This window comes from Megascapheus bottae, chromosome 1 (assembly GCF_031878675.1).
Source record: "Megascapheus bottae isolate mThoBot1 chromosome 1, mThoBot2.hap1, whole genome shotgun sequence".
NCBI classification, from domain to species: Eukaryota; Metazoa; Chordata; class Mammalia; order Rodentia; family Geomyidae; genus Megascapheus; species Megascapheus bottae.
In genome coordinates this window covers 53,601,724-53,615,076 of record NC_143509.1, presented here as the reverse complement: position 1 = coordinate 53,615,076, position 13,353 = coordinate 53,601,724, and the positions used below count along the sequence as shown (strand labels likewise).

At 38.3% G+C, this 13,353-nt stretch overlaps 1 protein-coding gene across 20 annotated transcripts in view; it reads right to left on the bottom strand.

Moving 5' to 3' along the window:
- Positions 1 to 13,353, bottom strand: part of Dlg1 (discs large MAGUK scaffold protein 1) — a 181,431-nt gene that overhangs the window by 57,831 nt on the left and 110,247 nt on the right. For all 20 annotated transcript variants that reach the window (XM_090344160.1, XM_090344162.1, XM_090344163.1 and 17 more), the window contains 3 exons: positions 11,413 to 11,582; positions 8,797 to 8,933; positions 1,519 to 1,663 (listed from right to left, as the gene is read on the bottom strand). In XM_090344160.1, the coding sequence (XP_090200286.1) occupies positions 1,519 to 1,663; positions 8,797 to 8,933; positions 11,413 to 11,582 (452 nt within the window). The remainder of the gene's footprint in view (positions 1 to 1,518; positions 1,664 to 8,796; positions 8,934 to 11,412; positions 11,583 to 13,353) is intronic.

Genomic DNA, 13,353 nt, shown 5'->3' with positions numbered 1-13,353 from the left:
GACTGTGAGACTCTTACCGATAATTAACCATTAGAAAACCAAAGTGGCAATCTGGTTCAAGAGGTAGGGCAGTAGCCTTTAGCTGAAGAGCTCAGGGACAATGTCCAGGCCCCTTTTCAGCCTTAAGCTGAAAAGTTCAGGGACAGCATCTAGGCCCAGACTACAAGCCCTATGATCAACCAAAAAAGAAAAAAGAAAAGAAAAAATATACTCTAAGGTTCAGGAGTTTGGCCTAGTGGTAGAGTGTTTGTCTAGCGTGCACAAAGACTCAGATTCAATCCTCAGTACCAAATACATAGAAAAAGCTGAAAGTGGTGTTGTAGCTCAAGTGGTAGAGCTCTATCTAGCCTTGAGAAAACCCAAGGATAGTGCTCATGCCCTGATCTCAAAACCAGGACTGGCAAATAAATAAATAAATAAGTAAGTAAGTACGTACCCTACACATAAATGGATGTTAAATGGAAACTTGTACAACTATTTGAATTGAAAACATAATTTTAACTAAGCAGGTTATTCTCTTTGATCCAAATAATCCTTTGTTAGCTTAATTAATTAATTGGTTAATTTTTTACCAGTACTGGGGATTGAACATAGGGTCTGAGCACTGTCCCTGAGCTTCTTTTGCTCAAGGCTTGCACTTTACCACTTGAGCCACAGCACCACTTCCAGCTTTTTCCTGTTTATGTGGTAGGGTACATGATAGGCAAACACTCTACCACTAGGCCAAACTCCCAGCCAAAAAAAATTTATGATTTTTTTAAACTTGGCACTGTTTCTAATTTTAAAACTTAATAAAATTTGTTGCTACCACTATTTATTATAAATTGAATATAAATTGCATTTGGGGATCTATGTATTGTTATCATACATCTTTATTGTCAGCTCATTGATTTATTTAACCATGTAAATGAATCATTTTCTAAATATTATTCAGCCTATCTAAGGGGCTGGGAATGTCGCTTAGTGGTAGAGTGCTTGCCTTGCATGCATGAAGCCCTGGATTCCATTCCTTTTATTAAAAAAAATTATTATTATATTGGGGAGGTTCCATTCCTTAGATCCTAGGACAGGTTCAAAGCCAGCCCAGGTACGAACAACGTGAGACTCTTCTCTCCAATTAGCCACTAGAAAATGGGAAGTGGGCTGTGACTCAAGGGGTAGGGTGGTAGCCTTGAGCTGAAGAGCCCAGGGATAGCTCCAAGCCCAGAATCCAAGGCTCAGGACTGACAAAAACAAAACAAAACAAAACAACAACAACAGCAACAACAAAACCTTGTGCACGCCTTGCAAATACTCTTTGGTAACTGTTACATAAAAGCTTGAGAATCTATGCTTTAAAGGTGGAAAATAATCTTACCTTTTCAAAATGAAATTCTGACTTAAGACTTTTAGAAATGATTAGATAGAGACATTTGATAGTTCTTTTAAAGTATTTTTATGTTGTTAAACTTTTTCTATTATATTGGGAAAATTAAAGTATGTCAACCAAAGAAATAAGATAAATTTAAACAGACTTACAGTTGGTGATATCAGGCGATGCATAGCTATCATTCATATACACACTTGTGGGTTTTGCTACTTTCAAAAAAACACAGTCAGATGTATTCTTTAAGGCGGTTACTGCTTCTTCATGAGTCACATCCTCTAAGCACACACTATTCACCTGGAAGGAAAAAAAACCCAGAAACATGAGTTTTAAAGCCTTTCATTTGGCCGGGAGTTTGGCCTAGTGGAAGAGTGCTTGCCTAGCATGCATGAAGACCCGGGTTTGATTCCTTGGTACCACATACATAGAAAAGGAGCTGGAAGTGGTGCTGTGGCTCAAGTGGTAGAGTAGTAGCCTTGAGAAAGCCTAAGTACAGTGCCCAGGCCCTGTGTTCAAGGCCCAGAACTGGGGGAAAAAAAAAAAAAAAAAAAGAGATTCAGGCTGGGAGTTTGGCGTACTGGTAGAGTGCTTGCTTTGCATGCATGAAGACCCAGGTTCTAGGTACCACATACATAGAAAAAAGCCTGAAATGGTGCTGCTACAGCTCAAGTGGTAGAGAGCTAGCCTTCAGGAAAGAGCCCAAGGACAATATTCATGCCCTGAGTTCAAGCCCCAGGACAGGCAAATAAACAAAACCAAAACCAAACATGGTTATAAATGATTACACCAAAAGATAGGGGAAATAATGGTTGTGGAAATAAAGGAAAGATTTGTGGGACAAAAATATTCATTTTTTTTGTCTGTGATATCAGGAGTTGTTTTTGTACACATTGACCATTTTTCTGATCTATATGGAAGTATTATTGACTTTTAGGTAGTGACATTGTATTCAACATCTTTGTTGAACATTTATATTAGTTCTAATAGTAGCTTCTTTAAGATTTTTCTATATAAATGTAGCATCATCTGAGAATATTTTCTTTTTTACATTGCCTGTTGCTGAGGACAGAACTCAAGATTGTTTACATTATATACAAGAGCTTAATCACCGACTCACACCCCATTCATTTTCCTTTTACCTGGAATGTTTTTCCTGTTTTGATTCTTACTCACCTAGCTAGAATTTACAGTATACCACTGAATGTAGTAGTATTGTTTGTCCTTAAAGAAATTTAATTTCATCTCGATAATCTAATATGTTGGTACAGAACCATTTGTCTCCTCCTCCTCCTCCTCTTCCTGTCCTGGGGCATTCTCAAGGCTCTGCCACTTGAGCCACAGCACCACTTCTGGCTTTTTTTGTGTATGTGGTACACCGGAATCAAACCCAGGGCTTTGTGCATGCTAGGCAAGCACTCTACCACTAGGCCATGCTCCGGATCCCATAGTGTTCGCTTGTATTTCCTTTTTCATTTCTGCTTTTAGATGCTTTAATTTTCTTTTCTTGGCTGGTGCAGCTAAAGGCTTCTTTATTTTGCTGATGTTTTCTGAGAATCCCCTCCCTCCCTTCCTTCCTCTTCCCTGTTTCATTTATTTCTGCTTTAGTCTTAGCTACTTTCTTCCTCTGCTTGCTTTGGGTTTAGAATGTTCTTTGATAATTTTTTAATAAAGAAAGTATTCTTGTTTTAAATTACAGTGTACTAAAATAGTAGTTTTTATTATCTTTATTTTTAGACTTCTATTAGCTTATTTCAGTTATATTGGGGAAAGATTTCTTTGCTACATTTCCACACATGTTGACACTGTGTTTTATGGTTCTATACTTTGCAAATGAAGACTGTCTGCATCTGCATATTGTTCCTTTGGTGGCCTGATATAAACCATCCATCTTGGTATTCATAACCTGTAAGAATTACTTCCTATGTAGATTTTTTCTTTTTAATTTGAGACAAGGCTGGTAGAATAGGTTGGCCTTGAATTTACAGTCCTCATGTCTCAGCTTCTTGAGTGCTGGGATTTTAGGTATGTATCCATCAAATCTGGTTGTAAATCTTGGGTGGCTAGGATTCGGACATGAGATAAAGTGAGCTCTAGAAGATTAGATACAGTAACTGAGATGCAAAAGAGAGGGCTGATAAGTGTCATACATTGGAGCTTATCAACTTGGAAAGGAAATTCCTAGACTCTGCCACTATTGATGAGAAGCCATACTTAATTATGGGAAGTCACTAAAGAATTAAAACATCTAGCTATCAGGCTCTAGTTGAGCTCTCCACTGACAGGGGGCACCAATTTGCTCACCATATATCTGTATAGGCTAACTTGGAAGTAGATTGTTTTGTACTAGTTAAGCCACTCCAAACTGACAATACATGACATACAGATGACTTGTCTTAGGTAAGCCTTACCCAATTAGCAGAACCATAAGCAAACACATAGATGTTGTATTTTTGGCATTAATTTTTTTAAAAAATAAACTATTAGATAAGGACAAATAAGACTTAGAAAAAAAATTAATGTGTAGTGGTATGACTAAGAGAGGATGCTCACCCACGTTTTAGACTTAAGCAAAGTTATTTGACTACTGATCAAAGTACTGACTCATAGTTTTTTGTTTTTGTTTTTTGCCAGTCCTGGGGCTTGAACTCAGGGCCTAGGCACTGTCCATGGGCTTTCTCAAGGCTAGTGCTCTACCACTTGAGCCACAGCATTACTTTTGTTTTTTTTCTGTGTATGTGGTACCCAGGAATCAAACCCAGAGCTTTGTGTGTGCTAGGCAAGACTATGCCACTAGGCCACACTCCTGGCTCAACCATAGTTTAAAAAACACTACCTTGGGAATGAGCATTGAGAAAGCAGAGAATATGTACAAGCATGTGTTCTTGATCACTTCAATGTTAAATATGCTAGGGAGTTGAGGAAGCACCAGGAAAGGAAAATAAGGAGTAGCTAGTGAGGTAATAAAAATACCAAGTTAGATAGAGGGTGTTAGGCAAAGTGAAGAAAGTGTTTAGAAAAAAAAGAAGGTATATCACCTTTCAGGAAGGATAATGAAGAGATTTGAAAATTGCCTAATTCCAGTTCAATAATAAAATCAAGAGCTACACTAAAAGTACATTCAAGACAAAATTAGAATTTTGCTGGTATGGTAAAAAAATATGAATTGCTGGACCTCAATCAACAAGCCTGGCTTGAAGAAAGTACAAAGGAAAGCATGGTAACCATAAAATTAAAAAATAAAAATGAGAAATCTAGGGGCCAGAAGTTTGGCCTAGTGGTAGACGTTTGGCCTAGTGGTAGAGTGTTTGCCTAGCATGCACGAGGATCTGGGTTCGATTCCTAGGTATCACATACATAGAAAAAAGCCAGAAGTGGTGCTGAGGCTCAAGTGGTAGAGCTCTACCCTGGAGAAAGTCCAATGACAGTGCTTAGGCTTTGAGCTCAAGCCCAGGACTGGGGATAAAAAAAATTAAAATATGAGAAATCTAGTAGATACAAAAAACCATTTAGACTATGTGTATGAGTGCATGTGTGTAAGTGGTGATGGTGAAAAGGTATTTGTAGCTTGGGAAAAAGAGTAGCAATTATAGCTGTGAGAGAATAAGTTAGAGAAAGAGATCTTTTGAGGAACCTCCATATTGCTTTCTAGAGTGGTTGGACAAGTTTACACTCCTACCAATAGTGTAGTAGCGATCCATTCTGGCCACATTCCTGCCAGCATATGTTGTTATTAGATTTCTTGATCATGGCCATTCTAATTGGGGTGAGGTAGACTCTCAAAATTGTTTTAATTTGCATTCCTTTTAAGGACAGAGATGTCAAACATTTCTTCATGTGTCTATTGGCCATTTTTATTTACTCTTCAAAGAATCACTCTTTAAGTCTTTAGCTTCCCTTTTAATGGGATGATTGTTTCTTTAAGGGTTTTTTTAAAATATTTAATTTCTTGAACTGTAGATATAATTTAGACCCTTGTCTGTTGTATGGCCAGTGAAGATCTTTTCCCACTCTGAGTGCTTCCTATTTATCTTGCTGGCTATATCCTTTGCCATACATAAGCTCTGCAATTTAATGCAGTCCCATTTTTCCAAACTTTCTTTGATTTGCTGAGTTTCTGGGCCTTTATTAAGAAAGGCTAAATATAGACCTCTCCTACGACCCAGAAATCCCACTTCTGGGCGTCTACTCAAATAGCCAGAAACAAAGCTATACTAAACCTACCAGCACAACTATGTTCATCACAGCACTACTGGGTTATGGAACCAACCCTGATGCTCCTTAGTAGATGAATGGATCATGGAGATGTGGAATTCTGTGTTGCCATCAGAAAGAATGCCATTGCCCCATTTGTAAGGAAATAGAAAGACTTGAAAAAAATCATATTAAGTGAAGTAAGCCAAGCCCAAAGAAACATAGGCTCCATGCTTTCCCTCATTTGTAACAATTAATATCTGTTTAGGATTCTCCTAACAGAGGATCACAATAGCTCAAAAGCTGTGTATATATGTTCATATAGGATGATGCTAAGCTAAATGAACTCCAATGGAAACAAGAGGTTTATCTTTGTGATTGTTACTCTCAATGTACTATGTAAAGCTATTTCTTCTTTCTTCTTTTCCACTTAAGGTTTATCTCCTGTTGCTACTGTATCTGACTTTGGTACTTGGTATATTGTATATGCTTGTTTATTTGAAAAAGGGAAGGTAAGGGAAAAACAAGATGGGAGGGGGTGGGAAGAGGGAAAGTGGAAGAAAAACATGGGAAGGGGTAACAATGTTCAAGAAGTAATGTACCCGTCCTGATGAATCTAACTGCAACCCTTCTGTACATCACCCCAACAATAAAATGATATAAAAAAAAAAAGAAAAGGAGATCAAGTTCTGCTCATTCTTTTTCAGTCTCTTTGCTACAATGATGGGAGGTATTAAAGAGGATGCAGAAAAACAGAATCTATATTGTTAACAAGAACATACAGTTTTACAAGTGGCTTAGAAAATGATAGAATAGTTTTTATTTATTTTAGTAATGCTACTAATTGAACACCCAATGATCCAATAAACTGTTTATCAAAACATATAGCAATTCTTCCTAGTACAATTATTCATAACACCAAAAGACTGGAAATAACTTTGCCACCAACCCAGTTTAGACTATTCAAATTCCAGCTTTCTCCTCTATATTTTTATTTATTTATTTATGGCTCAGATGAAGTGCTGTGATACAGTACATGAGAGCTGGTCACCCTGTCAGTTACTCAGAGAAACTGGGTAACACAATCCAAAAACTTTGGGATAGTTAACCTGTAACAAGGAAGTGACCACAACAAACAAGACACAAGAAACAAAAAGGAGTCAGGATGTCTTTTCCCCCTAGATACCTAGAAAACTATTCTATATAACAAGCAATATTCTACATTTTCTTATGAAATTATAGCCACTGCAGAAACATTTTACCTTATATTGGCTTTCCTTCATTCTTTGCCTCACTTTTTCATTTTCACTGACTCTAGCTTCCAGATCACACCTACCAATAACACCATAACATATTAGACTTTTTTCAAGTTGGTTTTCTAGGGAACATGAACTAAGGCAATTACTGATGAAATTTGGGTAAAGGGTCAAAGTGCAATATTACATAAAAGTAAAATGCTTGAGGTGGCTCACACCTATAATCCTAGTTACTCAGGAGGCTGAGATCTTAGGATCAAGGTTCAAAGCTAGCCTGAGCACAAAAACCCAGACTCTTATCTCCAATTAACCTCTAGAAAAGGGAAGTGCGGCTTGGCTCAAGGGTAGGATGGTAACCTTGAGCTCAAGAGCTCAGGAACAGTGCCTAGGCCCAGGGGTAGGGTGGTAGCCTTGAGCTGAAGAGCTCAGGGACAGCACCCAGGCAGAGTTCAAACCCCATGATCCACCCCTCCCCCCCAAAAAAAAGTAAAATGCTTGAATCTTAGCCATAGGCAATAGGTTATGTATCAACTAACAATACTGAGTGATTAAAGTATTAAAAGACTATATATAGTACGGTATACTTAAAAACTCCACTAGGCAAAATATTTAGGCATATGTGTATTTTTTTTTTTTTTGCATTACTAGGGTTTGAACTCAGGGTCTTCTGTTTGCTTGGCTGATGCTCTACCAACTCCATCCTGACCTCCAACCTTGCTTTTGGCTGGTTAGTTTGGAAATAAGGAGTCTCCTGGGCTTTTCTTCCCAAATTTGTTTTCAACTGAGATCCTCCAAATCTCAGCCTCTCAAGTAGTTAGGATTATAGGCATAATCCATTGCATCCACCATGATACATTTTTTCCCCTGGTCCCTGGGACTTGAATTCAGGGCCTGGGTGCTATTCCTGTGCTTCTTTTGACTTCAATTTTGGGTGTTTCACTGGACATGAGAATCTCATGGACTTTCCTATCTGGCTTCAAACTCCAACCCACCAATCTTAGCCTCCTGATTTCAGGCATGAGCCACTAGCATTTGACTTGATTAAATAAATTTTAAGGAATAAAAATTACTGTAAAATTATTGGTGTTACAGTTTTGAGCTGAGGAGTGATTACTACTCTTCATTATATTATAAACTAATTAAAGTAAAAAAAGGCAGTCCTTCATAAATGAAGATATTATGCCATAAACTTAAGGATTGTGATTAAATAATTTCATGTATTGCTAAGCTCTTTCCAAATCAACTTTCAATGTGGAGAGGAACAGAGAGAATAGAACAAGGGAGTAGACAGGAGGACAAAGGAGGAGTGAGAATAATAATAAAAGAAAAAGAGGGGCTAGTAGAAGAAATGATAAAGTTAATACTAAGAATCACTTTTCTTTTTTTGGGGGGGGGTTTATGGGGTTTGAACTCAGAACTCAGCCTGGGCGCTGTCCCTGATCTTACCCCTGGGTCTGGGTGTTGTCCCTGAGCTCTTCAGCTCAAGGCTACTGCCCTACCCTTGAGCCAAGTCCCACTTTCCCTTTTCTAGAGGTCAATTGGAGGTAAGAGTCTCTAGTCCTTTTGTGCCCAGGCTGGCTTTGAACCTTTTTTTTTTTTTTTGCCAGTCCTAGGCTTGAGCTCAGGGCCTGAGCACTGTCCTTGGACTTTCTCAAGGCTAGAGCTCTACCACTTGAGCCTCAGCACTACTTCCGGCTTTCTTGTATGTATGTGGTACCAAGGAATTGAACCCGGGTCTTCATGCATGCTAGGCAAGCACTTTAACCACTAGGCCAAACTCCCGGCCCGATGGCTTTGAACCTTGATCCGCAGATCTCAGCCTCCTGAGTAGCTAGGACTATAGGCATGAGCCACCGAGCCTGGCCACTTTTCCTTTTTAATAAAAGATGGCTAGAATTCACTCATTTTTGAATATCTTTTAGGAAAAAGAAGCTATTAAAATGATTGAAAAATAAAACAAACCAACAGATTTGTTATACTTACTGCTAGAAGTTTATCTCCAATCTGAAGCTTCCCATCTTTGTGTGCTGCACCTCCTTCAATTATTTTAGTTACATAAATGCTATTATCTCCAGGAATATGCTGATTTCCAACACCTCCAGCAATGCTGAACCCAAGACCTATGTGGGACACAATAATTTCAGACCATAATAAATAAAAGTGAACTTAAAAGGGTAGGGGGAAGAAACTGATCATGATAACTAAAGTTAGAAGTCACAGTTCACCACACTGTCTAAACAAGATAGAAAAGAATGTATGTATGTTGCACAAAAATCTTCAAAATCTACAAAAATCTACTTGATCAAGATGAAGTAATGAACTGAAACACTGACACCCTTTTGTACAACTCTTTAAAGATGATTTTTTTTTTTTTTTTGCCAGTCCTTGGGCTTAAACTCAAGGCCTGAGCACTGTCCTTGGGCTTTCTCAAGGCTAGCGCTCTACCACCTGAGCCAGAATATCACTTCTGGCTTTTTTCTATACATGTGATACTGAGGAATCAAATCACGGTCTTCGTGCATGCTAGGCAAACACTCTACCACTAGGCCAAACTCCCGGGAAGTTCATGCATGTAAGCCTAGCAACTCAGGAGGCTGAGATCTGAGAAATGCTGTTCAAAGCTAGCCCGGACACAAAAGTCCAGGGGACTCTCACCTCCAATGAACCACCAGAAACTCAGAAGTTGTGCTATGGCTGAAAGTGGCAGAGTACCCAGGCCTTGAATTTAACCCCCACGACCAACAAAATAAAACAAGAGATACAAACTGTAAAATTATGCTTCAAATTTGTTTCCATCACAATTACACTTATTAACAGTTATCTTTTTATAAAATAAAAATAATTGAGAATAATTTTTTTTTGTGGAGGGAAGACTAATAGGCTTTAGAAATGTGAAATCTTTCAGTATTCTTGAAAGTCACATCACATCTTACCAATTTTAATATATATGCAACTGCTATGACAAATACTACAAATATTTAAAGTAAGCCTACATTTAATCTTTCAGCTTAATCTATATTTACACTAATTTGTATTTCAAGTTAAAATAAACACTATAGGGGCCGGGAGTCTGGCCTAGTGGTAGAGTGCTTGCCTAGCATTCACCAAGACCCTGGTTCGATTCCTTGGTACCACATACATAGAAAAAAGCCGGAAGTGGTGCTGAGGCTCAAGTGGTAGAGCTCTAGCCTTGAGAAAGTCTAAGGACAGTGCTCAGGCCCTGAGCTCAAGCCCAGGACTGGCAAAAACAAAACAAAACAACAACAACAGCAAAAAAACAACAAAAAACCCACTATCCATTATACATGATTTCAAGAGTATTTCTTCTTTTCTTTTTGGTAGGTCATGAGGCCTGAACTCCGGGCCTGGGTGCTGTTCCTGAGCTCTTCAGCTCAAGACTACCGCCCTACTCCTTGGGTCATAGCCACACTTTCCTTTTCTATGGTTAACTGAAGATGAGTCTCACATTCTTTAGTGCTGTTCTTTAGTGCTGGGCTGGCTTTGAACTGTGATCCTCAGATCTCACCTTCCTTAGTAGCTAGGATTACAGGCATGAGCCAGAATGCTGAGTTATTCACAAAAGGTTTGTCCTAAGAGCAAATAGGAACTCATCTACTTAAAAAATAGCTCAAGATTTTTGTTCCCTTTTAAAAAGGACATGGAAACTTTAAATACAACAAACACATGAACTAATTTTGCCAGTCCTGGAGCTTGAACTTAGGGCCTGTCCCTAAGCTTCTTGAGCCACCACTTGAGCCACAGTGCCACTTTTGGCTTTTTCTGTTTATGTGGTACTGAGGAATTGAACTCAGGGCTTCATGCATCCTAGGCAAGCAAGCACTCTACCACTATGCCATAGTACAGCCTGAACTTATTTTTACTTTTTGGTATGTGCAGGTCCTGGGGCTTGAACTCAGAGCCTGGGCACTGTACTTCAGTGTTTTTGTTTTTTGGTGAGTCAATGAGGCTTGAGTTCAGCCTGGGCACTGCGCTGTCCTTGAGCTGAAAAGCTCTACTCCTGGGCCTGGGCGTTGTCCCTGAGCTCTTCAGCTCAAGGCTACCATCCTACCCTCGAGCCAAGCCCCACTTCCCTTTTCTAGAGGTTAACTGAAGATAAGAGTCTCAGGTCCTTTTGTGCCTGGGCTGGCTTTGAACCTTGATCCTCAGATCTCAGCCTCCAGAGTAGCTAGGATTACAGGTGTGACCCACCTTGCCCGTCCCCTTCAGCTTTTTTGATCAAGGACACTGCTCTACTACTTGAGCTATAGTTCCATTTTGGTGGTTAGCTGGATGTAAGAGAGTCTGTCACAGACTTTCTTTAAAGATTGGTTTTAAATATATACACACAGTATCAAAATGCAACATACTATATATATATATTATTAATGAGAACCTTTCAAATGAACTTTTCAAATGATGTAGTCTTGAAGGGTAGGTACATAATCTAAAATGCTACTTGAGACAAAACCAGAAAAAATAACAGTGAACTATAAGTATTTTTAATCTTATAATATATGTAGAAATAAGTTCATAATTGTGAACTCTGAATTTAGCTTGGAGATTTCTTAATAATTTGTCTTAGTTTGATTTACTACATACCTTTAGGACCTTTAATTAGTTTTATTTCCATTATTTTTTCAGACACTGGTTTTCGTCTTTTTACATATAATCGTACAATAGATCCTGCTTCTTTCAATGCTTCAACTGCTTTGCTATGTGTTACATCACGAACATCTGCTTCATTCACTCGCAATATACAGTCATTGACCCTGAGAAAAAAGTTAAACATTAAAAAATTTAAATACCATTGTTCTACTATCTCCGTGTCTTGGTTATTTTCATTCTGAAGATAAAGAAAATTTATTAAAAAACTGCAAATAAAGAAATGGAATGATGAATTCTAATGTATGAATACAACATTTCCTAAAGATCTAGCAAAGCAATTAATACAATTGGTACAAATAACATGCCACATAAACATTAAATAACTGTAGGCTTATTATTTACAGGTAAATACTAAACCTTTCTTTGGCACTAACCAAATGCTAATTACTTCTTAATGCTAATTATTAATCTTCAACACCCATGAAGTAGATTTATATATATATATATATTTTTTGGCCAGTCCTGGGCTTCAGCTCAGGGCCTGAGCACTGTCCTTGGACTTTCTCAAAGTCAGAGTTCTACCACTTGAGCCACAGCACCACTTCTGGCTTTTTTTTTCCTCTGTATGTGGGACCGAGGAATCGAACGTGGGTCTTTGTGCATGCTAGGCAAGCACTCTACCGCTAGGCCAAACTCCCGGCCCATTTATATATTTTTATAACTATTTTTATGGAAAAACTGAGGTAAGTTTAAGTAATTTTCCCAAATGAAATAAAAAGTGACACATCTATTATTATTATCATTATTTATTTATTTATTTTTGTGGGTCACAGGGCTTGAACTCAGCCTGGGTGTTGTCCTTGAGCTCTTAAGCTCAAGGCTGCCACCCTACCTCTGGGCCTGGGCGCTTGCGGTCTCTGAGCTCTTCAGCTAAAGGCTTCTGCCTTACCCCTGAGCCAAGTCCCACTTTCCATTTTCCAGGGGTTAATTGGAGATAAGAGTCTCAGATCCTTTTTGTGCCTGGACTGGCTTTGAATCTTGATCCTCAGATCTCAGCCTCCTGAGTAGCTAGGATTACAGGCATGACCCACCACGCCCAGCAACAAATCTATTAAAGATTAGAAAAATGAGGATCAAAAAACCTGATACCTAGTAGTTTAAGGTTACAGAGAGTTTAAGGTTATCAGAACAGATTAATTCACTGTTTTTGCCATAATAATTTACTGTCTTTTTCACCTTCACTACTACATGATATTTTTATGAAGCAAAAGAGTAATTCAAAGTTTTTAAAAAAAGTAATGCAATTTGTTGGAGTAATACATTCTTTAAGCATTTGACTTTTTTTTTTCCTAGCCTTTCCCCCTTGTTCTGGTTTCACTCTTAACTGCATAAAACTCCACTGGAGAAAAAAAAAAAGATAATAGAATGGGAAACAAAATACAACACAAATATTAAAGCTGCAATTGACAAGCATCTCTAATTCAAGGAAAGAAAGTTAATACCAAAAACAACCTTAGAGTTAAGGTCATTGGCACGTTCTTTGTTATAACAAAGGAAAAATATTATTTTTCACATAAACAGTATGAATAAAATATGTAACGTAACTAGGAAGTCAATATTTACACTTATATGGCCAAATTTTTAATTTTTAAGTCTAATTTCCCTAGTATACCAACTGTCATATCTAGTAAAAAGTCTAGTTTAGAAACCAAAGTTCTTCAGGCTGGGTGCATAGTCTAGTGGTAGAGTGCTAGCCTAGCATGCATGAAGCCCTGGGTTCGATTCCATGGTACCACAAACTCAGAAAAAGCCAGAAGTGGTGTTGTGGATGAAGTGGCAGGGCACTAGCCTTGAGCAAAAAGTGCCCAAGGTCAGTGCTCAAGCCCTGAGTTCAAGCCCCAGGGGTGGTAGAAAGAAAGAAGAAAGAAAGGAAGG